This window comes from Mesoplodon mirus (assembly GCF_964341445.2).
Source record: "Mesoplodon mirus genome assembly, chromosome: 5".
Classification (NCBI taxonomy): Eukaryota; Metazoa; Chordata; class Mammalia; order Artiodactyla; family Ziphiidae; genus Mesoplodon; species Mesoplodon mirus.
The window spans coordinates 16,303,175-16,329,693 of record NC_138980.1 but is presented as its reverse complement, the minus strand read 5'-3'; the positions used below and the strand labels follow the sequence as shown (position 1 = coordinate 16,329,693).

Below are 26,519 nucleotides of genomic sequence, written 5' to 3'. Positions count from 1 at the left end.
TGCCTCAGGGACCAGAGCCCTGTCCTGTCCGCCCCATCAGCGTGAGGGTCCAGGCAGGAGCAGGGCTGTCTTAACCTCATTGCTGCTATTGTGCTGCCCTGTAGATTAAACATGTGAAAGACTGGCAATGGGGAATTGAAAGTAAGATGGATTTTATCTAAAAGGCAATAAATACGTTTTGGAACAAGGAAACGTGTCCAATTTTTATTCATCAAATTATTAATCGAAACAGCAAAAGTAGATATACAGAGCCACATATAAATAACGAAACAGGAAGGAAATGAAACGTTCCAGAGACACCTTGAAAAGTTTCAAAGGAATACACACCAGGCAAAAGAATCTACAGCTAAACCGTGGTTGCACAAAAGGTTATATTCATTCCTGCATTTTCTCAATAAGTTCTTCCTTATATTTGCCTTTCTCTTTTCCAACTTGTCGAGATTTGGCTTTGCGTTCAAGAATTTTTTTCCGATCTTTGTCCAGTTTTAGCCTGGTGATAACCACCTGTTAGCATGAGAGAACAAACAGATATTGAAATTTTTTTTTTTTAAGGAGAAAGGACTTATAATCACAATTAATCTTATACAGCAGATCTTCCCTCAACAACAGTAGCTTGGGTTCCTTCTGTTACCCAATGCTCAGCTCCTAACTCTTGAGGATCTAGAAGACCATTTAGATAATTTAGTGGTATGAAGTGTCATTTAGCTTGTGAAACATTATACTACCAACATGGATGGTTTGTCTATCCATGTTGGCAGTATAATTTGCCCTTGGCTGGCAAAATGCATTGTTTTAAAAATACCTGCATTCCCACCAGCTACTGGGCAATACAGAGATCATAAAGATGAGTGAGACCCAACCATTCTGCCCTTAAGGATCTGAAACTCTGAAGGAGAGACCCTACAATACAACGTATAAAATGGGAGGTTAAAGGAGGAACAGCATATTCCACCAGGTGGGTGTGAGGGCCGAAGGAAGAGGTGTTCTCTCTTCTCCCTCGGGACACTCTCTAGTGGGAAAAGTGATGCCTGGAATGCCTGGAACACTCTTGCTACCAGCTTGCAGACGGGGCCTTCACCAAGGATGACACAACAGACAGGGAAAGGAACTGGATCCCTCATGATATCACTAAGCCAGTGAACCAACCAAGCCTTCCTCCCAAGGGAGTCCTCACCATGGCCACCTGTGCAGAAAGTACCAACAGCCAACAACTCTAGTAGGAATGCTATGCTACACGCCCACTACCACTGCGCAGTCCCAGGCCATACCTTGCTTGGGTGAATGCCCACGTGGACAGTTGTGCCATTAGCCTTCTCACGCTGCACCCGCTCGATGTAGATGACATATTTCTTCCTGTACACCTGGACCACCTTGCCAATTTGCTGACCTTTGTAGTGTCCTCGAACCACCTGAGAGAAAATACAAAAGAGAATTCTCCCCATTTCTAATGCTTGAACATCATAGTGAGGAAACTAATTATCAGGAACACACAGGCTAAAAATAGAACTTTTTGTATTCAGTCAAATTTTGAATTTTGATTCAACCAAAATCAGCTGAGGTTTTTTTTTTTTTTTTTGGTATAAATCTGCTTTGTATTATTCTAAGTCAGGTGGAAATTCTTTGCCTGTATTTTTTTCTTCTCTTACCTGAACAAAACATTCCTTGAACTAAGATGGTCATCACATGACTAGTCCTGAGAGTAAAAAAATACAATCGCTGTACATCTAAAACTAATACATGTTAGGGACTTCCCTAGTGGTCCAGTGGTTAAGAATCCACCTGCCAGTGCAGGGGACATGGGTTCGATCCCTGGTCCAAGAAGATCCCACATGCCATGGAGCAACTAAGCCTGTGCACCATAACTACTAAGCCCACATGCCACAACTACTGAAGTCCCCGCGCTCTAGGGCCCGTGTGCCACAACTACTGAAGCCCATGTGTCTAGAGCCCATGCTCCACAACAAGAGAAGCCACCACAATGAGAAGCCCGTGCACTGCAACGAAGAGTAGCCCCCGCTCGCTGCAACTAGAGAAAGCCCACGCACAACTATGAAGATCCAGCGCAGCCAAAAATAAATATTAAAAATAAATAAATAAGTAAAACTAATATATGTTATATGTCAATTATAGCTCAATTTTTTACAAAAAGTAAAATAAAAAAAAATATAATCACTCTCAAGATCTAAACAGAGAATGGTTAAAGAAATTATACTTCGTAACTGAATCACTTTGCTGTACACCAGAAACTAACACAACATTGTAAATCAACTATACTTCATTTAAAAAAAAATATATTGAGATTCTCAGGCAACCATCTAAAACCCATGTTTTCAAAAAACAATTTATGACCAAGGAAAATGCTCAAGATATGACCTTTAGAGAAAAAAGAATACAAGGCTATATATATAGTCTGAATCTTATGTGTATATGCTTCATATATGTATATGGCATGTAACATGAGATGAAGATATATCCAAATGTCAATAATGGTTGCCATTAGGAAGGAAGGAGAATTACTGATGACTATTTTTTAATTTATGTTCTTCTAAATTTCAAGATTTCTACAATTAATACAAATATTTTATAGTCAGAAAAAAAATAAAACGTTAAATTAAAATCTTGTGGGCTATTTTTGCCATTAAAAATCAGCTCATACTCCAATTTATTCAAAAACCAACTCGATTATGGTTTCCCTAAAGGCAGGAGCCTATTAAACAGTAGCCATATAAGCACAGAGGAAATACCACATGTAAAGAATTGGCGAATCTCAATACTCCTAAAATGTCTACCTACATTGTTCAGCTTACTCACCAAGGTGATTTTCAGGTTGAAAAGACAACAGCCATGCATGCCTCACTGAAAATCTACCACAGTCTACGTGACCAGAGACCCTCACATGGAAAAAGTAGGTGCAAAAGCCCCTATTAACTATCATCCTGATTGAAGAAAGATGTTAATAAAAGGAGTCAAAGCAACACCCGTGATAAAGAGAAGTGGACAAACGCTAGACCCAGCGAGGAGGGAGACGGGATAAGACTCAATCGACTGTGGAAAGGTGAGGGAGAGGAGGCGAGGATGACATCCAGAGTCTGGCTGGGCAACTGGATGGATGGATGTGCCTTTCCCGGAGGCATGGAACATGAAAATTCCATACACAGCGGGAAGGCCAACTGGGCTGGTGACAAAGACCTGCGCCTCATCCAAAGAGATGGCAACTCAAAGCCTGATTTTACTTAGGGAGCTGGTGGTACGAGAATGTAGAAAATCTAAGAAAAGCCAACATTTTGGAAGAGCTTACAAAAGAGACTGAAGTGGCCAGGAAGAATGGCAAACCAGGAAGTGTGGTGTTAGAGTAGCCAAGACAAGAAGGTCAAATGCCCTAGGATGGTCAACTACTGGAAGGATAAAATAACAGATGACAACAAGCTGGTCACTGGCGGTCATGGCTACAGTGCTTTCGGTGAAGCAGTGGGATGGAAGCCGTTACGATAAGGCAATGAGTTCACCGGAGGTGAGAAGACGAAGGTGAAAAAAGACTGACCCAAGGAGCCTGGATCTGAAGAGGATGAGAGAGAGGACACACGTTCAACATGGATGTGAAGTTAAGCGATAATTTTCTATTTTTAAAGGGGGGAAACATGAATATGTTTAAATGCTGATGAGAAGGAACAAGTATGGAGGAAGAGGTAAAGGAAACTGTAGAGAAAGGGGATAATGGATAGAAGGATCTCAAGAGGGCAGAAGAGAGTGGTGGATGTCACATGCAGTGGCAGCAGGATAGCTTACACAGAAACAGGGATTTCTCTTTCACTGTAACAGGAGAGAATGAAGATGGGAGGGGTGCAACTGCAGGTAAGTCAGAGGGTGTGGAGCCGGGAGTTCTGCAAGATCCTGGACAATAGTTCTAATTTCCTCTGTAAAACAGGAGGCATAGTCAACTGCTCAGAGAAAGAGGTAGGTGAGATTTAGAAGATCCCAAGAGAGAAAAGGCAGTTTTAACAAACCTAATTGGGACGATTTTATTCTCCTGGTCAGAGAAGTGCTTACCCAGTATGGCCTTTGGAGTTAAGAGACCTGGATTCCTGGCTCAGACACTCATTTTCTATATTATTCTTTATTACTTTACCTGAGTTTCATTTTCTTCATATCTAAAAAGGAAGCCATTCATAACCCCACAGGCATTAAAAAAATGGCAGCTCCTTCTCCCCTGCCCTCCTTTTCTTTTTTACACATTTTTAAAAATTTTTATTTATTTAATTTATTTATTTTTGGCTGTGTTGGGTCTTCATTGCTGCGCGCGGGCTTTCTCTAGTTGTGGTGAGCGGGAGCTACTCTTCGTTGCGGTGCGCGGGCTTCCCATTGCAGTGGCCTCTCTTGTTTTGGAGCATGGGCTCTAGGCGCATGGGCTTCAGTAGTTGTGACACGTGGGCTCAGTAGTTGTGGCTCACAGGCTCTAGAGCGCAGGCTCAGTAGTTGTGGTGCATGGGCTTAGTTGCTCCATGGCATGTGGGACCTTCCCGGACCAGGGCTCGAACCCATGTCGCCTGTGTTGGCAGGTGGATTCTTAACCACTGTACCACCAGGGAAGCCCCTGCCCTCCTTTTCTTTATCTCATCTTCCAATTCCATCCAGTCAACAGTTTTCATCCATTCTGTAAATATTGATTGTGCCCCTGTTGTGTGCCAGGCTCTGCACTGAGGTCAGGTAACAAAAAAGAAAAGTTCTCTGGCCTCACGGAGCTTAGTCTGATGGGGAGTAGGCAGTTGAGAGGTAAACATGCAAATATATAATCCTAACTGGAATAGGGCACATGGGAAGATACTGCGATGATAAAAAATGGTCTACGTCATATTAGGGTGATGCTACATGGTTTTACATCTGCCAAAACTCACCTGTGCATTTCACAGTATGTAAATTATGCCTCAGTGTTTTTTAAAAAATGATCTCAAATTGTGTTCATTGCTATGAAAAAAGAATAAAGGATGCTATACTAAAATACTGAGTAAAGTATCTGGGAAGGCTTTTCTGAGGAACTGACATTAATATAAGACCTGCAACAGGAGGAGTTAGCCAGGTAAAGGGGAGAAGAGTACAGCAGGCAGAGGGAGCACTCTGGACAGAGACGCAGAGGGAGGAACGATGTAAGTGCATTTAAGGGCCTGAAAAGACCAATGTGTTTGAAGTACAGAGCATGTCGGGGATAATAAGATGAGATGAGGCCAGAGAATTAGACCTGGACTGGCTCACACAGGGCCTTGTCAGTGATTTAGATTTTACAGTAAGCACATCGAGCATCACTGATAGGTTTTAAGCAGGATCTGATTTGCAAACGATGCCACTCTGTGGAGAATGGACTACAGTAACAGTGGAAGCTACGGAGGCTTTGAACTAAAATGGAAATATAAAGAAGCGGTCAGATTCAAGACGTATTGTGGAGGTAAAATCAACAAGACTTAGTGATAGATTAGAAGAGAGGGGTTAGGGAAAGTTAATAATAATTTAAAGGTTTATGATATACCTAAGTGGGGAGATAGAAGTGTCACTTATTGAGGTGTGAAAGATGGGACGAGAATCAGATTTTAGAGGCAGTGGGAATATCAGGATCTCATGCATAAGAAGCTTGAGATGTCTGTGAGATATCCAAATACAGATGTTCAGCAGGCAGTTAGATCTACAGCTCTGTGGTCAGAAAAGTAGTTTGGACTGGGATGTAAAGGAGGAAGGTGTTAGCACAGGGAAGACATTTAAAACTTTAGGAATAAATATTACCACCTAGGTAGACCATGTAGGCCAGCCAATGGAAGACCAGGTGCAGGCCCTGTGACAAACTCCAGCATTTAGGGACCAGGCAGAGGAGAAATAGCCAGCAAAGGAGTCTGAGAAGTTGCAAGTAAATTGTGAGCCTGAAGTGTCACAGAAGCTAAAAAGAGAAGCTATTTCAAGAAGTAAGGTGGTGCAACCTATGCCAAATGCTGCTGAAAAGTCAAGGATGGGGCTTCCCTGGTGGCGCAGTGGTTAAGAATCCGCCTGCCAATGCAAGGGACACGGGTTCAATCCCTGGTCCGGGAAGATCCCACATGCCACAGAGCAACTAAGCCCATGCGCCACAACTGCTCAGCCTGCACTCTAGGGCCCATGAGCCACAACTCCTGAGCTCGCGTGCTACAACTACTGAAGCCCACGCACCGAGAGCCCATGCTCCGCAACAAGAGAAGCCACGGCAATGAGAAGCCCGTGCACCGCAATGAAGAGTAGACCCACTCGCCGCAACTAGAGAAAGCCCATGTGCAGCAACAAAGACTCAACGCAGCCAGAAAAAAACCAAAAACAAAAGTCAAGGACAGTGAGACCAAGATGTGACCACTGAATTTAGTCATAAAGAGGTTGGTGGGGACTTCCCTGGTGGCACAGTGGTTAAGAATCTGCCTGCCAATTCAGGGGACACAGATTCAAGCCCTGGTCCGGGAAGATCCCACATGCTGTGGAACAACTAAGCCCATGCGCCACAACTACTGAGGCTGCACTCTACACCCTGCGAGCTGCAACTAGTAAGCCCACGTGCCACAACTACTGAAGCCCATGCGCCTAGAGCCCGTGCCCCACAACAAGAGAAGCCCGCGCACCGCAAGAAAGAGAAAGCCCCGCGCAGCAACAAAGACCCAATGCAGCCATAAATAAATACATACGTACATAAGTAAATAAATAAGAGGTTATTGGTGATCTCAGCCAAAAGCAGGTTCTATAAAGTAAAGAATCCAGATTTTCCAGGTCTCTTGCAAAACTGAAGAATCTGACAACAACTGAATGTAACTTAAGAGTCTTCATTTCCCTATCGCAGCAATGGGCTGAGGGTATATGACTATCTCCCTTAAGAGAGCCCACTTCCTTTAATTTGCCTAACTAGACCCTAGAGGCATTTGCAATGCCCCCTATTCTAGAACATGCCTGATGGGAAGGATCCAGGAGAGAAGAGGTTGAACCATACTTCTGAATTATTTTTTTCTACGCTATTCCTGTCACAATCTCAGCCTAACTTATCCCCTGCTTCCAGTCTTTTCCTCCTCAAAGCTTCAGAGTCCCAGTGCCTTAGGTGATCCACCAAATCCCTTACTTCATTCTCTAAAACAATGGTTCTCATCTGGGGGAGGGTGGCAGGGGTGATTTTGCTCCCCAGAGACACTGGGCAATACCAGGAAATATTTCTGCTTGTCATAACTGTGAGGAGGTGCTACTGGCATCTAGTGGGGAGAGACCAGGGATGCTGCTAAACATCCTACAGTGCACAGGAGAGCTCAGCACAACAAAGAATTATCCAGCCCAAGAAGTCAATAGTGCTGAGGTTCTAAGAGGGGCCTGTAGGTCTTGTGCACTGTTAGTATTCTAGGGAACACTGCCTGGTAAGTGCTCAATATTCCCTCAAGGAATGAACATAGCCCCTGCCTATTTTACTCACCCTCACTTCCCCTCTCTACTACACATCCTAATCCTAAGCTCCAGTCACAGAGAACAGAGGGCTTATACTTTCTCACATGGGCCGTACTCTCACAATTTCAGGCCTCTGACTTGCTGCTGCTTCTCTATTCTCCCTGCCAAGTCCAGCACCATCAAATGCCCAGCTTCCACTAAACTCAATGATAACCAAGACCTTACTCTTATTGCAAAACATTCCCCTGCAAAGTCTGGTTCAAATAGCCACCCTGGGTAATGCCTGGCAAACTAGCAGCCTCTGCAGACAAAATAAGAAAACAAGAGTTTTGCTTGGCTGGGACAGTATATTTCTCAAATTATTATTATTAAAGAATTGAGTAGGAATGCTCTAAATTAGGCTGGACAGGCGCTCTCTGGTGACTCTGGGCCCCATCTCCGGTCTAACACATCTGCAGGGTCACATTACCTGCCAGTCCTCCACGTCCAAGCACACTCGACGTTCTCAGGCAAAGGCGGCGCCCGAGCGCCACGCAGCTGGGTAACTAGAGCCCGGAGGACACGTACCTGGACCTCGTCGTCCTTGCGGATGGGCATGGAGCGAACGTTGTACTTCTGCCGCAGCTCCTTGGAGAGTGGAGACGACATGATCTTCCTGCGCACGTGGGAGGGGGCATTGAAGTGACGTTTGCGGTTTTTGCTGCGGTCCGAGGTCACGAAGGGGTTGAACTTCATGGTGACAGTCTGCAAAGAAAGGCAAGGGAGAGAGCGAAGGGACGCTCAATGGGGTACCGGGGCATTCTCTCCATCCGGGACACTTCTCCCATCCCCGCGCAAGGGCTCTAGGGAGGTGGCCTCGGAAGAAGGCGAGTGAAGGAAAATGAAGGATGTGAGGGGTCTGGGTGTTACACAGAGCAAGGCGTGCGTGGGAAGCACATGCTTGACTAAACGGATCTGGGCCGAAGGTGGCACTGGGACCTTGAGGCTGACTGAGGGAGGAGGGCTCGGACTGCACGGTTGGGGGTCACGCAGAGAGATCTCCAAGGAGACAGGCAGCCCCTGCACTCACCTACCTGGCGACCGCAAGTTTCAGACCCTGGGCGCGCAAGGCCGGAAGTGAGGCTTCCTTGCCGCGCAAGCGCAGAAAGAAAGCAATGCTCCATTCCTATCGGAACGAAACTGAATAGCGCCCCCTCAGGCATGGGGTGGGATCGCAGGGCCTCGTTTTCGGGGGCCACGGGAGCGCTAGGCGGCTCCGGGAGTCATGCCTGGAACCCGGTGACTTGGTGCCGCTGAGGAGAAGGGGCGCTTTTGTAGGGCCTGCAATAAAGGCTTGTTGATGTTCTTTTAATAGGTACATTATCAGTAGTCTCTCTCCTACCCCAGACTATTTGCCCCTGTTACCCTCCGTAGAGGTCGGACCTAGGCGTATGGTAGGGGTGATTTAACATCATGATTTAACATTGCTGTAAATGCAATCGGCTAACTTGCTTCTTCAAAATCACCGAGGAGCCTGTTCAAAATGCAGATTTTTGTGTTCCACCACAGCCCTGCAAAATTAGACAGCGTTAGGTCGGGGTCAGGGGCTCTGAATTTAGAGCAAGTACTTCCCCTCACCAAAGATTTTGAGGCGCACCCATGTTTGAACGTCATTACAAACCAACCACTTGGCTTTGCAGAACTTCACCCCAGTCTTTTAGCTCTTTTTAGAAGAGCTGGAGTTGTAGTGAGACCTGAACCCAAGTGCCTCTTCACGTTGCTGGACCTTGGCTTCTTATCTGTGAAATGGGGATGATCGAGTTGTTACGAGGACTAAATGGGTTAATCCGTTTCATGTGTTTAGAACAGTGTCTGGCGCATAGCGCTCAATTACAGCCAGCTATTATTTCTAAGGAGAGCGGAGGCCTTGCTCCAGGACAGCCCTCACCAGAGTAAAACTTTTGCCATTAACTCCGAATGACGCAAACTGTAAGCTTTCCGTGTTTGATGTAAACACGTGCAATGCGCCATGCTAACTGAAGCTGTGCTCTGACTCCCCTTTTAACTCCGTTGAGAGTCTTCTTTAAAAGCCGGCTAGGGCAGCCGGGATTCTGCGGACTAGCGCGCCTGCGGGTTTGTAGCCATTGCCCCGCCCCACTCATTCCGGCCCCGCCCACCCCGCCCTGCCCACCTTGTCCCCGCCTCGCCCCGCCTGGTGGTGCCCGAGCTCCGCCTCCCGCCTGGGGTAGGCAACCCAGTGTCGCGGGCACCACCCCTCTCGTCAGGCTGAGAGTCCCTCCGCGCGGCCTCTGGGAATGAGAGGCCTCCAATCCCGGCTCCGCTGTGCGGGAGGCTCTCAGTGATTGGTTGATTCATTCATTGAATGGATTGACTCATTCAATTCATATCTGTTGAGCGCCTACTTTGTGCCAGACGCCAGATAGAAAGATAGAAGAGATGGGACTTCTCTGGCGGTCCAGTGGTTAAGACACCGTGCTTCCACTGCAGGGGACACGAGTTCGATGATCCCTGGTGGGGGAACTAAGTTCCTGCATGCCCGCGGTGGAGCCAAAAAAAAAAAAAAAAAAAAGAAAGAAAGAAGACTTGCCTGACTCAGGCAGGTCCCCTGTTCTCTCCCTGTTTATGGGTGTTCCCTAACATATGGTGATGAAATTATGAAATACCAGCATTTACTCATACTCATGATCAACAATGGCATCTGGCTTGATCTCTAGACTTGCTGGGTGCTGTTTAAGGTTTAATTCCAGATCCCCTGAGGTCAGTGTTGGAGCCCTCTGGCCTTCAGACTCAGGGAGGATGGCTACACCTGGGCTGTCTGCAGAAGCCAGGGCAGCAGCAGTAAGCGGGGTGAAATTTGTTGGGGCAATAGCAACTGAAAGACCACCCATTATAGGCTCCAAGAGTAAGGACGTGGGGGAAGAGTCATAAGAAAGGAAGATCTTAAATGTCCTCACAGCACACACACACACACACACACAAAAGAAATGGTAATTATGTGAGGTGCTGGAAGTGATAACTAATGCTGTGGTAATCATGATGCAGTATGTAAGTGTATCAAATCAACACGTTGCACACTTTAAACTTACAGAATATTATAGGTCAGTTATATCTCAATAAATCTGGGGGGAGAAAAGGAAGTCACTTCTCATGGGCATGGCAGGGGCAGATGCCATTTAACCGAGTGCACATAGATGGTCATAGAGGGCTTCTCAGAGCAGCCCTCACAGCGTTCATCAGACCAAAGCCCCCTGATGAATTCATTCATTCATGCATTCATTCACTTGCTCACTGGCTCCTTCTCTGCTCATTCGTTACTTCCCTATCACATTCATTCAGCCATTTACCCACACATTCATCCATTTGCTCATTAATTTATTCACCATTTATTTGGTACCCACGTGGAGCCACAGGTACAGGGCTAGATCAAAGAGATCTGGGGAGGAGTGAAGTCCCGTCCCTGCTCCCAAGGAGCGCAGGGCCTCACTGGTGAGGGGCAGGCATGTGAGGGTAGATCATTACAACCCAAAATTATCAAGATGTGTTCACTCTCCACCAGGGCGGCAAGGCTTTTCTTTACCCCCACCCTCTGCCCCCTGTGGCTCAACAGAATTAAGACAGCTACAAGGACATGGCCAGATAAGATGGTGAGAGAACCTCAGCCCGGGTTTCTGTCATTCTAATAAGGATTTAGTAGAATTGGCTACTATCCTGCTTCATGCCTACCTTGGAAATATGCACAGGGACTGGTGTAGAAGCCCCAGGGCCTAGCACAGTGCCTGGCTCAGAGGATAGGCCAGGAGAATATTTTTATGTCTCCAAGGCAGAGGGTGATGTGGTGGGAAAGTGTGAGAGCCCCCTGGATTCTGGCTGCCTGGGTTTGGATATCCACCACTTCCTGGCTCTGGAGCTTTTGGATAAGATATTTAGCCTCTTGGTCACTCACTTTCCTCATCTGTGATATGGGAATAATGAGAGTACCCACCTGAACAGTTTGGTGCCAGGATTCAATGAACCCTCAGCACAACGTCTGGCACAAAGTAAGCACTTAATACATGGTAGAAATTATTTCTTTAAAAAAGAAAAAGTTTATTTATTTATTTAAGCCACACTGCGCGGCTTGTGGGATCTCAGTTCCCTGACCAGAGATTGAACCCCAGGCCCTTGGCAATGAAAGCACGGAGTCTTAACCGCTGGATCACCAGGGAATTCCCAGAAATTATTATTTCTTAAATGAGTGAATAATAATGGCTAGTTGTATTAGGCTGAGCATTTTACTGTCACACATTATGCTAACAGCTTTACGAACATTACCTTATTTATTCTGGTAAACAACCCTTTAAATTGTCCTTTTTACAGGTGAGAAAAGAGATTCTGAATGAGGTGGGAGCAGAGGCTGAATGTGATCCACCATGAGATATTCAATAGGATTATTGTTATCTGGCAGCCAATAAGATAATGAGGAGATCCACTGTTATTAACACTGGAAGGCGTCCATTATGTGAGGAAAAAAGTAAACTACAAAATAATGTTAACAGCATGATCCGATTTTGTTTACGGAAGAATATCACTAAAACATTAACAATGATGATCCCTGATTAGTGGGATTATGGGTGACTTCAATTTTCCTTTTTGCTCTTTTCCTTCAGTGGAGCTATGAGCATGTATTATTTGTGTAATTAAAACCATGTTGTAAGGGTTTTAAATTTTTGCTTAAGAAGATCCCCAATGTTCAACTTGGCTTTCTTTTGTAGGCTGTTTATTTATTTTTTATTTTTAAATTTTATTTATTTATTTATTTGCTGCGTTGGGTCTTCATTGCTGTGCGTGGGCTTTCTCTAGTTGTGGCGAGCGGGGGCTACTCTTCATTGCGGTGCACGGGCTTCTCATTGCACTGGCTTCTCTTGTTGTGGAGCACGGGTTCTAGGCACATGGGCTTCAGTAGTTGCGGTGCATGAGCTCAGCAGTTGTGGCTCGCGGGCTACAGAGCGCAGGCTCAGTAGTTGTGGCGCATGAGCTTAGTTGCTCCAAGGCATGTGGGATCTTCCCGGACCAGGGATCGAACCCCTGTCCCCTGCATTAGCAGGTGGATTATTAACCACTGTGCCACCAGGGAAGTCCTGCAGGCTGTTTAAAAGGAAGAAAACAGAAAACAAAAGTACCCTCACTACTTTCAATTCTCACCCACCCCCTTTTTTTGAGGGGGGTAGGGGGGTCGCTTTAGCCTTTTGACAGAGATGACTGTGGCGAGTAAGCCAGAACCATAAAATTCTTCATAACCCTGGAGTCAGGCGGACGTGGGTTTGAATTCCAGCTTCACCACGTGCTAGCTCTGTGACTAAGTCACTTAAATCTCTGTTTTCTTCTTCCTAAAAACGAGGTAACAGCCACCTTGCAGGATTGCTGTGAGGATTAAAAAAGACAAGACCTGAACAAGCACTCCTTGCCTGGCACATGGAGAATGCCTAACCCTTGGTAGCTATTACTACCAGAGTTGAGATAAAAATAAGTTATTTTGGTCAGAATAAAGTGCATGACCTCATCACCACAAAACTGACAGAAGGCAACTGCTGGGGGGCAGGGGAGGGGAGGGTCTTGGGTGAATATTCTCCACACAGGCCCCCTCACATTTCTGGACCGTGACATCTATCTGCTGGAGCAGCTAAGGAACCAGCTTCTTAAAAAGGGATTAGGACCACCAGTGCCCTGGCACATTGAGAAAATGTGTACCTTTGTTTCGGGCAAGAACCAAAAACAAATTTGTGACTTGTAGTTATAAAAATTATACAGCTGCCACTCATGAGGCGCACTGCCACACCCCACTTCTTCCCAAGGTTCACAGCCCCACCTCGACCCCAAGCAGTGTGAGCTGAGCATGTGAGGGTCGCTCCCCACCGAAGCACCTCTACGACCTCACCTCTCCTGCAGCTGTAACACCTCCCCAGGAGAAGTCTTTTTCTGCCTGAACCACCACAGCCCCCAAACCGTCACCTACACCTCTCTGGGTTTGCACCATAAGCCCTGAATGAGAAATCCTCTTGCACGAAAACACTATAGTCTGCACTTGGTTAGGTAATTGAAAGAACTGGTTCAAGGGAGAAATCATAAAAATGACACACATATACCTTAAAGGTTTTACATCAACTTAAAACACATTGGCCCGGGACTTCCCTGGTGGTCCAGCAGTCAAGACTGCGCTCCCAGTGTGACAGGGAAGAGCCAATTTTGACTCCATGTTGGATCTGTTTCTTTGACTTTAGCCTTTGCTTTTCGTTGCTTTTATTATAATCATACATAATGGCCTGCCTCAGGGAACCCTACCCACCTGTGAATGGCTGCAGGAAAAAAGAAACTAACACATCCCCTCCAGGAGGCTGGCCACTCCAGGAGATGTTCTGCAAGACCCATGGCCCTTTTACTTGACTTCCTCCTCGCCTCTCCCTCTCTTTGTGCCTTTTTACTTTACTTCCCTCTCTGATTCTATAAAAGAAACTGGCATCCAGACCCCAATAAGATGGTCTTTGGGGAGACTCTAGTCCACCATCTTCTCGGTCTGCTGGCTTTCTGAATAAAGTTGTATTCCTTGCCTCAACACGTTGTCTCCCTAGTTATTGGCCTGTCGTGCGGCGAGCAGAGTGAGCTTGGACTCGGTAACACCAATGCAGGGGGCCCAGGTTCTATCCCTGGTCAGGGAACTAGAGCCCGCATGCCGCAACTAAAGATCCCGCATGCAGCAACAAAGATCCCTCGTGCCACAACAAAGACCGGTGCAGCCAAATAAATAAATAAATATTTTAAAAAAAGAAAAAGAAAAAAAACCCCGAAAAACCCCACATTAGCCCGTCTTTTGGCCCTGAGCAAGGCTTTTCATTGAGAAACCTCTGCTGGAGTTCTTCATTTTCCTTCCATAAACTATGTCCTTACATAAACCAACCGCAGACCAACCGCAGGGCTCCAGGTTTCGTTTTCTTTAACATGGTGGGAGAACTTACTTTCAATGTGAATGCAGAATCCTCAAGGACTCCCCCACCCCAACTCTTTTCAGTTGCCTTATTCACATTGAATTCGTGGGGTTTTTTTTCGGCGGGGTGGGGGTAGGGGCTGAGTACCCCCTGCAGTGGAAGCGCAGAGTCCTAACCAATGGACGGCCAGGGAATTCCCTGAATTCGGTAGCATTTTGAGGAGGGCGTGGCAACTCACCTTTATCAGGTCTCTCCAAAGTATTCAACTTAGTTTTACTAGACTCTTTCATTTTTCAGTCATATTTCATTGGTTAACTAAGTCACGTCACATCACTACAGCATAAAGCACATCTGGTACAAACAGGGTTGGGAGCGCACCTCATTGACTGCCGGTGGGCATATGCTCCCCATCACTAGCTTTGAGTGTCACAGTAATTCAAGTATCGCACAGAATGTTAAAGAGAGAATGGGGAGGGTCAGTGAAGAGTTTCTCGCAGACTGGTTTGCTCTCACATTCATCTCTGACGTGCTTATCCACGTCCGTGCTGTTCCAGTGAAGGCCTTGAAGGACTGAGCAGCAGGAGGGCAAATGTCCATGGAAGTCCCTTTCTCACAGCTGATGGTGGATCTCCCTTATTCTATTTGGGAATACGTATACGGAACAACTACCATTTTTGAAAATTTACTATGTACCACTTTCCTGCATACATGAGCTTGTTCTGATCCAGTATAACTTATTTGCACCCATTAAAGACTTAATTTCTGCAACAGCACCATGAGGTTAAGGACCTGGCCTGAGGCTACACAACTGGAAAGCGAGCAGATCAAGTTAACACAAGGTTGTAAATCAACTATACTTCAATAAAATAAATTAAAAAGAAAAACGCAAGTAGCAGATCAGGGGACATTCTGTAGGGATTCAATAAAGGAAGGACTGAATCCAAGGGGTCCTGACTTCCTGATCATGCTCACAGATCTTCTCCACATTTCCCAGTTTCTCTCCTCTAGAATGAAATTCTCCTCTAGAATGTTCTGACTGTGATCCCAGCCTCCGGGCTACCCAGTCACAATCAAGTCGAAAGCAACACACAGCAATATTTCTGAAAATCAGCCTTTTAATCTATTTGAACCCAATGAGTGGAGAAAGAACTAAAACATTTTTTTCCCTTGAGATTTTGTTTATAAGAATAATGGGTCAGAGGTGTCTCTTCCATAGGAAACTGACATCCCCATGTCCTCAAGAGTTGTTTTTTTTTAAATGCATAAACATGGGATTTCAATTCACTTGCATGCCACACATTTCCCCACCCTGCCCTGCCCACCCTCTACAGCCACACGTATTCACACACCCAAGGGGCTCCTTTCTGTAACTGGGGAAGAGAATGCAAAAAAAAAAAAAAAAAAAAAAAAAAATCCATCTGAGTGGCCACAGATACCAGAAATACCCAAATGCAGTTTACACTCACATTCGTCAATTCATATGCAAAAGGGGAAGCTTTTCTAATTGGAATCTAGAGTCAAAAATTACAAACGGCAGAAACTTGAACCATCCACAGAGATAATTTAAAAACGCCTTCCACTCCCCTTAATTACACGCCCCTTAATTACAAAAGTATGCAAACAATCTTGATATAAATGGAAAACAGGTGGGCGACTCTCTCCCTGGGAAGTGGGGGGCATACCTGAAATTCCCTGGGTGTAATTCATGCCTGGACCATTGCCTCTCCCTTTCAGGACTAAAGGGGAAGGATGGCGGTGGGGGGAGCAGTGGGGTAGGAACCCACCCAAGAGCAAGTGAGGAAACAGTGGAGCTGCCCCAGGAACCAGGATGGAGTTAGTCTGTGGCCAGCCAGTGGGGAGCTTGGTGGGGCAAGTGGGCCACAACTGGGTTGCAGAGAGGTCCAAGAGCTATGCACCCTTGGGAGCCCCGAGGGTGGACATGCTAAGATGGGAAAAGGGCTGGTCTGCTTTGCTTCCCCCACCTAAGGCCTTGGGACCGACGGCAAGCCGCCTGGGAGAGGCTGAGACATGATTATTTTAGGGTCGCGGAAAAGGATGCTTCCCATCTGGACATAAGTGCACAAACCATGTCTGGCTCTACAAGGATGACTTCCCAGTCACAGCCAGCCCCTCCACCAAGCCATGCTGTGGCCACACAGCACGGGGGCTGAGGCACATTGGCAGGGGGTTCAGAGGAACAAGATGAAGAGAGAGGGGAAGGGGAACTCGCCACGCACCCAGGGACCAGTGGGCAGACTTGAGTCTACACAGCTGCTGCCCAACAACTGGGCATCTGCTTCTGGGGAAGAAAAGAAAGGGGTGGGGGTGAGGGCCTTGAGGCCTGGGCTCTAGGTCAGGCAGGAGGGGATGGAGCAGAAGCAAGGGCTCCATCTACAGGGCCACGTATCAGGGGCTTGCCTGGCAAGTACCGTTCTTTGTTGAAGGCACCAGGTGGGAGGTACCTTTGGGCAGCCTGGTCCAAAGCCCAGAGCCCAGGTCTGCAGGCTGGCTGCCCAGGGGAGAAACCAAGTGATTAGTGGGACCAAACAGTGGGGAGATTGTCAAAGCCTGGCTGAGAGCTGGTCAACATAGATTCTGAGCTGCTCGCGCAACAGGGAAAGGACTGCAGTTTTCCCAGGAGTGGTCTCCAGCATTCCCGAACCTTCCCTGCCTGACTCTGGTGTTGGGGCTCCTCGGGGAAAGAAAGGGGCACCCAGACTTCGGGCAGTGTAATTCATCTACAGTTAAACAGGGGGAAAAGAGGTAGCTGCGAACCCGTGAGCCACCCCCTCCCTCCCCTCACCCCCACTTTGGGATGCAGACAGATCCTGGGCCAGATAGAGGGCAGGAGGAGACGGGGCGCTGGGGACAGGGCTGGCGGTCTCCCTGGGTCCTCGGCCATCGGGCCAGGCAGGTTGTCAATGCATCTTGCCCAGCTGGATCTTCTTCCAGGCCTCCGAGGCTGTGAAGATACACGAGTCCAGAATGCCGGCAACAGTGAAGGTCCCGCCGATGATGGCACAGATCTGAAAGGGGTGAGGGGAGGTCAGAGGTCAGCACTGGAGGGAGCACCAGGCCAGACCCCTCCCACCTCACGAGATGATGAGCTCAGCAAGTGCAGACACTCTGCCCCATTAAGCCCCCCACGTGATAACCAACAGGGGCTGGAACATACTCTGGGCTCAGAAACTCCACTTGTTGGATGATGAATGAAATAATAATACAAGTAACCATTATCAGCTCCTTTCGTTCCCATATTAACCTTCTGAAAGGAGGGGGGTCATTAGACCCATTTCAGAGGTGAGGAAACTGAGGCTTAAACAGGTAACTACGTTCACATAGTAAGTAGCAGAGCTGTGACTTGAACTTGGGCATGTCTTCGATTCTGGAGCCTGTGGTCTTAACTTCTACTCTAAATTTATCAGATATTTACAATCCCATTTGCAGATGAAGGAACGGAAGTTTAGAAAGGCAGTGCCACTGGCCCAAGGTCATACAGCCAAGAAGTGGCAAAACTGGGACTTGAACCTGGGTCTGACAGGTCCAGGCCCAGTGCTGCCAGTGACTGAGTAACATCTGGGGTGGGCTGAATAGGCAGCGCTGGCCTGGATGGGCTGGAGTGAGAAACAAATCTCCTCTCACCCTCAGAAGCTTGTACTAGATCAGTGGGACGGGTAGTCATCAAATAATCTTACCGATGAATGCAAAATTACAACAAAGCCAAGTGCTACAGAGGAGAGAGGGGCCTATGTTGCTACCAGAAATCTTGTATCGGGGCACAGTTTCTTATGGCACTATTTACTTTTGGGACCAGATAATTCTTTGTTGTCGGAACTGTCCTGTAGTTTGAAGGACGGTGAGCAGCATCCTGGCCCTCCACCCATAAGACGCCAGTACTACCTTCTCTTCCCTGCTGTGACAACCGAAATGTCACATTGTCTCCAAACATTGTCAGATGTCCCCTGGAGGTCAAAACTGCCCGATTAAGAACTGCTGTTGTACGGGGGTGGTCACGAATGTCACCTGTATGCCTGTACTTCCTCACTTCCTGCCACTTAATAATATAAGAACTACAACAAAAGAAACAGCAGTTACATGGCACCTTTCTGTGCCAGGCACGCTTTGACATGCTCATGCCTCTCACCTCACTGAATCCCCAGGCCAACCCTAGGAGGGAGGTACTATTCTTATAACTCTAGTACAGCCAGGGAAACTGAGGCACAGGGACACTCAGTCACCCGTCCAACGCCATAGTAATTAGTGGCTGAACTGGAGTTCAAAACTCTCAACACGGCCCTTTGCTGCTTCCCAGGCATGAAACAGCCCACCTAACGAATTATTCACTTTGCTTTGAAGTTGTCAGGACTCCACTTGTGATGCGTCAACATAATGCTATGTTTTCCTCAAAATTTTCTGGCCTACCTATGAGTTGCTTTCTGGCACCATCAAAGAACCAAAGCGCATAAAAGGTTTGCAAGGAAACTTTAAATGTACTTTTCCCCTAAAGACACACTTTATGTCGTTCATAAAAACCAATACCACCCACCAGAGGAAGGCACCTCTTCTCTCATGTACCCATGGGCCCAGAGAGGGCAGTAGTCTATCCAAGGTCACACAGCAAGTGTGGGGCAGAGCCAGGTCTGTCTGCCCCGAGAGCTCTCACTCTTTCTCCCTTGCCACATTTAAGGGGCACTTAAATGACCACAGGTCTCAGAAGAAGCCAATCTGGGCAGCCCCGGAGGGCCCCTGAGGAGGCCCTAGAGGTCCCCTCGGAGGACTATGGGAGACATCAGTGCCATACTGGGTCCTCTGGTGCCAAGCGAACAGGCCAGGAGACACAGCAGAGGCAAGAGGGAAGTGTGAATCGGACCGGCGTTTATTGTTAAAAGTATATTTCCAAGAGATGAGCTAAGCGGAGGCCTGTGAGGCCCCAGACAGACAGAGCAGGTCTGTACGGATAGGCTGTAAGTAGAGCAGCTGGCATTCCAGTAATAACAGCCCAAGAAACCAGAGCAACCCCCCAGAGAGAGAGGAGGATGGGGGGCGCTGGGGGGGATTATTATGAAGTGTTTTCAGTGGGCAAGGCCTCTCCCCGCCGGCCTCAGAGCATGACGCAGGGCTACTTTTCAAGGAGGGTGACGGCAGGGGAGCTGGGTTATTTTGGTAGAGTGGATCAGATGATGGGCGATTTTATACCGCAAAATGCTTTTAGAGCTTGGATCAGAGGATAGGAAAATGTGACTTAAGTGCAATGGAGCAAATAATAAAAAAATAAAAAATAACCACACACACACATATCTATATTCATCTACACGCTTTGGAACCTGCGTGTGCCTATGATTCACATACACCTGGCACCCAAACGGAAGCCTCCGTTCACTGGGCAGGCCTGGAACAGGAGACACAACACATTCATTGAGGTACATGAGAAAACACAGAGCTGTGGGGAAACTGAGGCCCTGGGACCATGCAAGGCGCCAGGCAGCTGACCCTGTCTGAGTTACTTACAGGGTGCCTAAGGCTAAGGGGCTCTTCAGGAAGCTACTGTGTGTCTACTGACATCACCCAATGCAGCTGCATGTCCCCCATTATTCTACGTCTATTTAAGGTGCTGGTCACTGGTCAATGGAGGGGGAATTCTGGCATATTCAGTGGGGCAGCGCAGGACTCCTCAAAAGCTGAGAGAAATCTAGCAGCCAGCTTCATGCTGCCACAGCCCCCCGTTTTATTTTGCCTTTGGCGTGCCTGACCTGCTCACATCTGCAGGTGGTGACTGGTGTGAGGTGAAGCAGGGGTCGTGAGGAGAGGGTCCTGAGGTGCTCCCAGGCTGTGGCGTGCCCTGGAGTTTGACAGATGGTAGCCACAGAAACTCCCAGCACCAGGAGGCCGCCACATCTGGACTCATCCCAGAAGGTGGTCAGTTGTGGCCATCCCTTATCCCGAGAAGGTCACGGTTTCTACATTCTGAAACGCAGGGAAATAAATGTAGCCACAAGGTTGCACCAGAGGGTATGTCTCTGTCTTTGGACTCAGGCTCTACCTTGGTGGTGGCAAGATCACAGGCTTCACCACATTTGGCTGTTGGGGGCGGCGGTGGGGGGGGAATGACCAACCACAGATGTTAGGAGGCTGATAGGGATCTTGAGAAGAGATAAAGAAAGGCCTGGTGGAAGGGAGGATGGTGACTTGGCATCTCTCTGGCCTGGGAGGAAAGGGCCCAAGATGAATATAAATGAATAAAAAGGAAAACGGAGCAAATCATGCCCACGACACTTGGTTCCCTTGCGTGTTGCTCTGTATGCAGAAGAGCTAGGAGAACCGGGCCTCCATGGTGTGCAGAGACCAGGAGGCGTGAACCTCCTCAGGGTGCACGGCCAAGGTGGGGTGTGAAGACTGGGGAGCCCACAGTGGCCTTCCTGGCTGTGGCAGCAGGAAGAGCTTGGAATTCAGAAGCCAAGTCGTGGCTGTCACTTTCTAACTCTGGACTTGGGAGAGCCTTCCTGGGCCTCAGTTATTTGATCTGCAAAATGGGAAAACTGTCCCTACTTTGCCAACTGTCATACTGCAGGCAATGCCTCTGGAGTGCCTAGCACTTAGTAGGTGCTCAGTAAATGGTACCTAATCTCATCTTCCAGGTGACTGGAAGGCTCCAACCTTCTTGCTAAGACCTGAGATTTTCTAAACCTCTCTGAGACCCGCTCTAAGGAGAACAATGGGTAAAATATCACTTATTCCCCAGAGCAGGCCTTTGGGTCTCAATTTCCATTCTCTACCTGGCTCTTTAAGAAGAGGACAAGCCATTCATGGAAGGACAGGATGGCAAGGGTGTCCCAGGCACCACAGGCAGATTCTTTACAGCTGCTCAGGTCCCAAGCCCTCCGAGGGCCCATTCTACAGAGGGAGTAGCTGAGGCCCAGACAGGTGGGTTTGTCCTAAGAACATCCGTGGGGGCAAAGCACCTCAGGCCAGAGGTTGTTTCCAGTCTTCGGCCAGACAGGGAGCGACCCCTCACCCCCAGTCCCCTACCCCAACCCTACTGCTTAAAGCTCGCTTTCCCGACTGCCCCAGGGAGAGAAGCAAGCAGAAGAGCCCGACCCACAGCAGGCTCAGGACATGTTCACTGAGTCAAGGAGTGTGTGTGTGCGTGAGTGAGTGGGAAAGAACCGACAGAAGAGTCGGTGAGGGAGGAGGGAGTGAATGAATGAACGAACGTCTTAGAAAAGGAGTACAAGAAGTCCACGCCCCAGGCAGGGGGCAAAGGTGACTCACACAAGGGGTGTCAGCCCAGGAGCTGGGGGTGTGGAGGTGACTCAGGATGCTGGGCCCTCTTCCATGGCTCCCTGAGCCTCAGTTTCCCAACTTTTACAAATCGGAAGGCTAATCCTCACCCCTCAGGATTGCCCGTGTTACACATCAACCCTTGAATGCCTGTTCCCTTGGTCCCTGGCTGCTGCTACGCTCTTGCATCTCCCAGCTTTGAGGCAGGGGGACAACTTCCGGGGGAGAGGGTGGAGGATGGGAGAGCAGGGCCGCTGAGTCAGGAGGGTCCATCACAGCCGAGACCTGCAACCCTGCTCTGGTCAGCAGCCCCAGCCCCAGCTCCAGAAATGAAGACAAGGACCATTTGATATGCGGGCCCCAGTGAGTCGGGGAGAAGCACATTACTTTGCTTTCACCAGAAGTCATCAATAATGCCCCTCTGTTCTTATGGCGAGGCTTCCTCCCTGCGGCTCCCCCAGCTTCCCGACCTTCCACTGTGGGGAGAATGAAGTCAGCTCGTCTACCTTGAAAGGAAGGTGTGTGTGTGCTCCCCTGACATTTTAATCACGGCTCTTGACTACTTATAATACGGAGAGGACAAGTTCCAACCACACCAGCTGGAGGACTGAATCCCTCTGTGTTCCACCAGGCTCTGGAGTAAACATTCCTGGGGGCGGATACCAGCTCTGCGACCCTGGCCGGGAAAACCAGTTGACCTCTCAGAGCCTCAGTTTCTCTCATCTGTGAAATGGGGTCCACTATGAGGCCCTGTCTAGCTGCCTGATGTACCACCGTTAAGTGCCCGGGCACTGCTCGCTCACTCTCCTCGTCCAGTCGGCCTTGCTTGAAAAGCTTGTGCAAAAGGCACAGTGTGAGGAAATAAATAATGAATCGGAATCCCATCAGATGCCGGCGGCGGCAGACAGGCTGGAGCCTTGGATGAGAACACCGGGGCTGGGCAGAGGTGGAGGCTGTCGTGGAAGGGAAGCTGATGACTGGGCCTGGGAGAGGTGGGGAAGTGGGGAGGTGGGGAGGAGAGGGTGTGGTGGTCTCCAGTCAGTGGTGTCACGCCTGCCAGACTGCCCACTTGCACCCTTTAATCAGGAGCCTGGGTGCGGGGCGGGGGGAGAGTGGAGGCCTTTCCCTGCCATTTTTACAGTGGCTGCAGCTGCAAAATACCCACCGCCTCTGAAAAAACCACCTCGGTGCAGCGTCTACTATGTGCCAGGCCTGAGATGGCACTCGCTTCTGCCTCCTCATTCATTCTTTGTGAGTAGTAGGGCAAATGGGGTGCGCTCCATTTCACAGGTGAGGAAACAGGCTCAGAGAGGGACCCACTTGTTGAAGGTCACACAGCTACCAAATAGGCAAGGCTGATGAGCATCCAGATCTGGGAGGCTGCAAAGGGCCTGCTCTTTCCTGTCCCTCCACCCTGCTTCTCCCCCACCTGAAGGCTCCCCTCAGTTCCCACCTGCATGCCTGGATGGCTTCTTTATATTTTGTTTTCTCGGCTCTCTTAAGTCTTACATATCAAATGTCCTAAAGGTAAGGGGTCTCCCTCAGGGAAGTTTATGAAGTAAGACGCTGTGTGGCTGTAAAAATAAGTGTAGTTTATAAAATGGAGCCCGTGCCTTTCTAATATTCCTTATTCGTCTCAGAACTTGCCCTAGAAAAGCAAGTACCAGCAGTTCCTGTTCCAACTGTGATATCGGTGTCCAGACTCAGTTGGAGCAATCAGTCCCTGGTACACAACCTTCTGGAAGAACTAGCTTTGCTCAAACGTCCGGAAGGACCAGAACGGAAGTGTTTTTTTAACATACACATTTCCAGGCCTGAATAACAGGGCAGCTAATTTGGGTTCTGTTCTGCTCCTCAGATAATAGAATTGTCTTGTGCGGAGTGGACCAAGGTGTACACCCTCCATGTGTCTGCTCACTGTTTCACACCCACTTATCACCTGCCCGGGCTATGCCAGGTCTGGAGAACAGAGGTGACTGAGAGCCAGCCCTCGTTCCTGGAGCTCACAGTCCTGGGAAGAGAGACACACAGAGGAAAGCCCAAGTAGGAGAGAATGGAGGGTCTGAAGCGGCTGTTTTATCAGTCCAGCTACCAAGCTGGTCTTTTCCCAACTCACACAGTCTCAGACATAAACCCTTCTCAGTTTTAAGTTTGTCTCCTCTCAGTTTTTTGTTTTTGTTTTTAACCATCCTATGTGCCCCCCACTCCACACACCTGCTGCCTTTTGTCAATGGAAAATCTTCGCAGGTGCCCAAACAGATGAGTGAAAGGTAATCAGATAAGGGCAGGAAAACCTGCGCACCGCACCACCAGCCAACCAGTCTTAAAGATGGACAGTTTGCTTTTTTTTATGGTTTGCATGGGCGTGACTGTGATTTTATCACACATGCTCATAATATTGCCTTGTTTCCTGCTATAATATTTCTTCTTGATTCCCAGGACAGAAGTCATTGTATCAAATGATCCTGGTGTTCTATCAAGGGCTCCATGGCTTCTGGGGGCTCTGTTGTTGGAACATCCTTGAGAGCCTTTGTTTTGGAAAATGAAGGCTCCCAAGCTGGTGATGGGAAGATATGGCAGAGGCAAGTCTGGGGGTCAAGTCTCAGCCTTGACTTTATTGGCTGTGAGATCTTGGAAGAGTTTCTTTACCTCTCTGGGCCTCAATTAATTCATATCTAAAACAGGAATGATATCATCTACCTTGGAGCGTTCCTGGGAGGGTTAAAGGAGAGGACTGTAAAATTACCTGGCACCTAGTAGATGCTTAATAAGTGCAGCTATATGATCACTTCTTTAAGCAGCTATCCCTTTTATATTTCTAAGCACCTACATCCAGGCCAAGTCCTGTGCCGGACGCTAGGGACACAGAGGTGAGTCAGGCCTGGAGCTCATCATAATCAGGCCTGGCAACTATGAAATGCAATCTAAATTTTGGGGGATTATTTCACTGGCAAGGAGCACCTCGAGGGCAGGGATGATGTTTAACTCAGCTATCCCTGTTATCCAAAGGGGGCATGTCATCATCATCAGCTGCTACTTTTTCGGGGACAAAAAATGTCATGGCCATACCGACCCAATTTGGTACTTGGTGACTTCTGGTTGCTCCCCCCAAATAGAATAAGACACACACAAGGAAAGTGATGTGACACCTCCAAAGCCACCCGATCTGTCACCACCACCCACTTGAAGGCCATCTCCAAAAAGGGGCTTCAGCAAGTGGCAGGGGTAGGGGACAAATGTGCATTGTGGGAGGGGGCACTTTGAAAGGGATCCCTTTCATGTTGTTAAACACCATCTGTTTTATTCTCTCAGTGGTGGAATTTTCTGGAACAGCACGAGGTGGAGGTCTGAGCAAGGTGTCCTGGGTGTCCAGAGAGGAGTGCGGGCAGCCTGCTGGAGGCTTCCAGGAGGAGGGCGTCCCCTCTGTTCAGGCAGGGCATGAAAAAAAGGTCCTTTCCAGACCATAAGAGCCTGGAAGGGGCAGCCCCGACTAAGCCAGGTACTTGTTACTTAGAATGCCTCTCTCCTCCACACCCATTCCCCCGCCCCTGGCTGCACCCACCCCTCATTCCAGCCCACCCACAGCTGCCGCCGCAGCCCTGCGGCCGCCACATGACAACATCCTGGCCTAAGCCCCCTCTTCAGCAGCCCCTCTGAGGAGCTATTTGCAGAGGCTCCCAATGCACACAAGTGTTTGATTTCATAAAGAGAGAAAGAGAAGTCACAGCAGGTGCCTCCACTTCCATCCCACCTCCACCCTGCCTGGCGAGGGCTCCCAGGGGTCTTTGTGCTTGTGTGTCTGTGTGCAAGCGTCATCCCCACATCTGCCGCCCTGTGACAGGGGCCTCTGAAGCTCCACAATGATGCCATCTGCCAGGGACAGCCGGCTGGCTCACTCTGGGCTGACCCCACGGTTGTCATGGTAACCAAAATGGCAGCATGGGGCCTTCAGAAAAACCACCAGGCTAATGATGTCAGGAGGTTCCCAGCAGCACGGCCCCCACTCAGGTGGAGGTGGGCAGGGCTGGGGTGCAGGAGGGGCTGGTGGCCAAAGGAAGGAGGAGAAGGCCTCTGGGTGATGTAGGACGGGCTCCTCCCCTGGGATTTTTGGGACCTCCAGCTCTCAGAATTCCTTCCCCATTGAAAGAAGCCACATGGCCTTCACAAGACACGCTATGTTGGGCACCCTGGCATGTACTATTCCCTTTGCTAAGACCCTCTCTCCCTCACTCACCAGTCTAAAAAACGTCTCCTCACCCTTCAAGCCCCATCTTGGGGTTTCCTTCTCTGAACCTTCCAAACAGAAGGGAGTCTGCCACTGGGGTACCTGGTGCACAGCTCCATCGGAGCCCCTGCTGGATGGGACTGCAGTTCTGTGTGCTCGCCCATCTCCCCCACCAGCTGGGGAGCAGCTTAAGAGCGGGGATTGCATCTAACTTGCTATCCCTGCTGCATAGCACAGGGCCTGGCGCATGGTAAAGTTTAGCAAACATTTAGCAAATAAATGAAGTCGCTTCATTTCTCAGCCACTTGCCAAGGGATCTCAACACTCAGAGCCTCAGCTGTCTGGAATGCAGGGGAAACTGGAAGGGGGCCATGAAGATCCTTCCCGACCCTATACTGAGGTGTGGGCACAGGGGTTTCTCTGCCACCATCAAGGCCGCAGACCCCAGGGCCTCTGAGATGCAGACCACGCCCACACAGAGGTACCTCCTTGTGTCTTCGCTTCTGTCCAATTTCGGGTATGCAGTAAGAGTACTGGCTGAGAATCAGCGCCAAGACCCATTTAGTGTGCTACCCTGTGGGGCCTTGGGTAGAATCACTTGCTCACAGATTCCCTGATTTGGAGGCAAAGGG

At 48.7% G+C, this 26,519-nt stretch overlaps 2 protein-coding genes across 4 annotated transcripts in view; both read right to left on the bottom strand.

Annotated features, from left to right (window-relative positions):
• Positions 1-190: 190 nt before the first annotated feature.
• On the bottom strand, positions 191-8,576 carry RPL26L1 (ribosomal protein L26 like 1). 3 transcript variants are annotated; one of them, XM_082622890.1, is made up of 4 exons: positions 8,499-8,576; positions 7,993-8,169; positions 1,269-1,409; positions 191-504 (listed from the first exon to the last, which is right to left on the bottom strand). In XM_082622890.1, the coding sequence occupies exons 2-4, from the start codon at positions 8,158-8,160 to the stop codon at positions 376-378; spliced, it is 438 nt and encodes a 145-aa protein (XP_082479016.1). In that variant the 5' UTR covers positions 8,161-8,169; positions 8,499-8,576; the 3' UTR covers positions 191-375. The 3 variants fall into 3 exon arrangements, with proteins under 3 accessions (XP_082479016.1, XP_082479017.1, XP_082479018.1); XM_082622891.1 differs by having other exon boundaries at positions 8,495-8,548; XM_082622892.1 differs by lacking the exon at positions 8,499-8,576 and adding an exon at positions 8,404-8,460.
• A 6,905-nt stretch (positions 8,577-15,481) lies between these two features.
• The window catches only part of ERGIC1 (endoplasmic reticulum-golgi intermediate compartment 1), a 107,428-nt gene continuing 96,390 nt past the window's right edge, over positions 15,482-26,519 (bottom strand). Inside the window, exon 10 of the mRNA XM_082621494.1 lies at positions 15,482-17,410. Coding sequence (XP_082477620.1) covers positions 17,303-17,410 — 108 coding nt within the window. The 3' untranslated portion in view covers positions 15,482-17,302. The remainder of the gene's footprint in view (positions 17,411-26,519) is intronic.

Coding starts and splice junctions, on each gene's coding strand:
- RPL26L1 (XM_082622890.1), bottom strand. CDS start 8,160: ATGAAGTTCAACCCCTTCGTGACCTCGGACCGCAGCAAAAACCGCAAA. Junction 1,410..7,992: donor GCAAGGACGACGAGGTCCAG/GTACGTGTCCTC, acceptor ATTTTCTCTCAG/GTGGTTCGAGGACACTACAA. Junction 505..1,268: donor TGGGCATTCACCCAAGCAAG/GTATGGCCTGGG, acceptor TCATGCTAACAG/GTGGTTATCACCAGGCTAAA.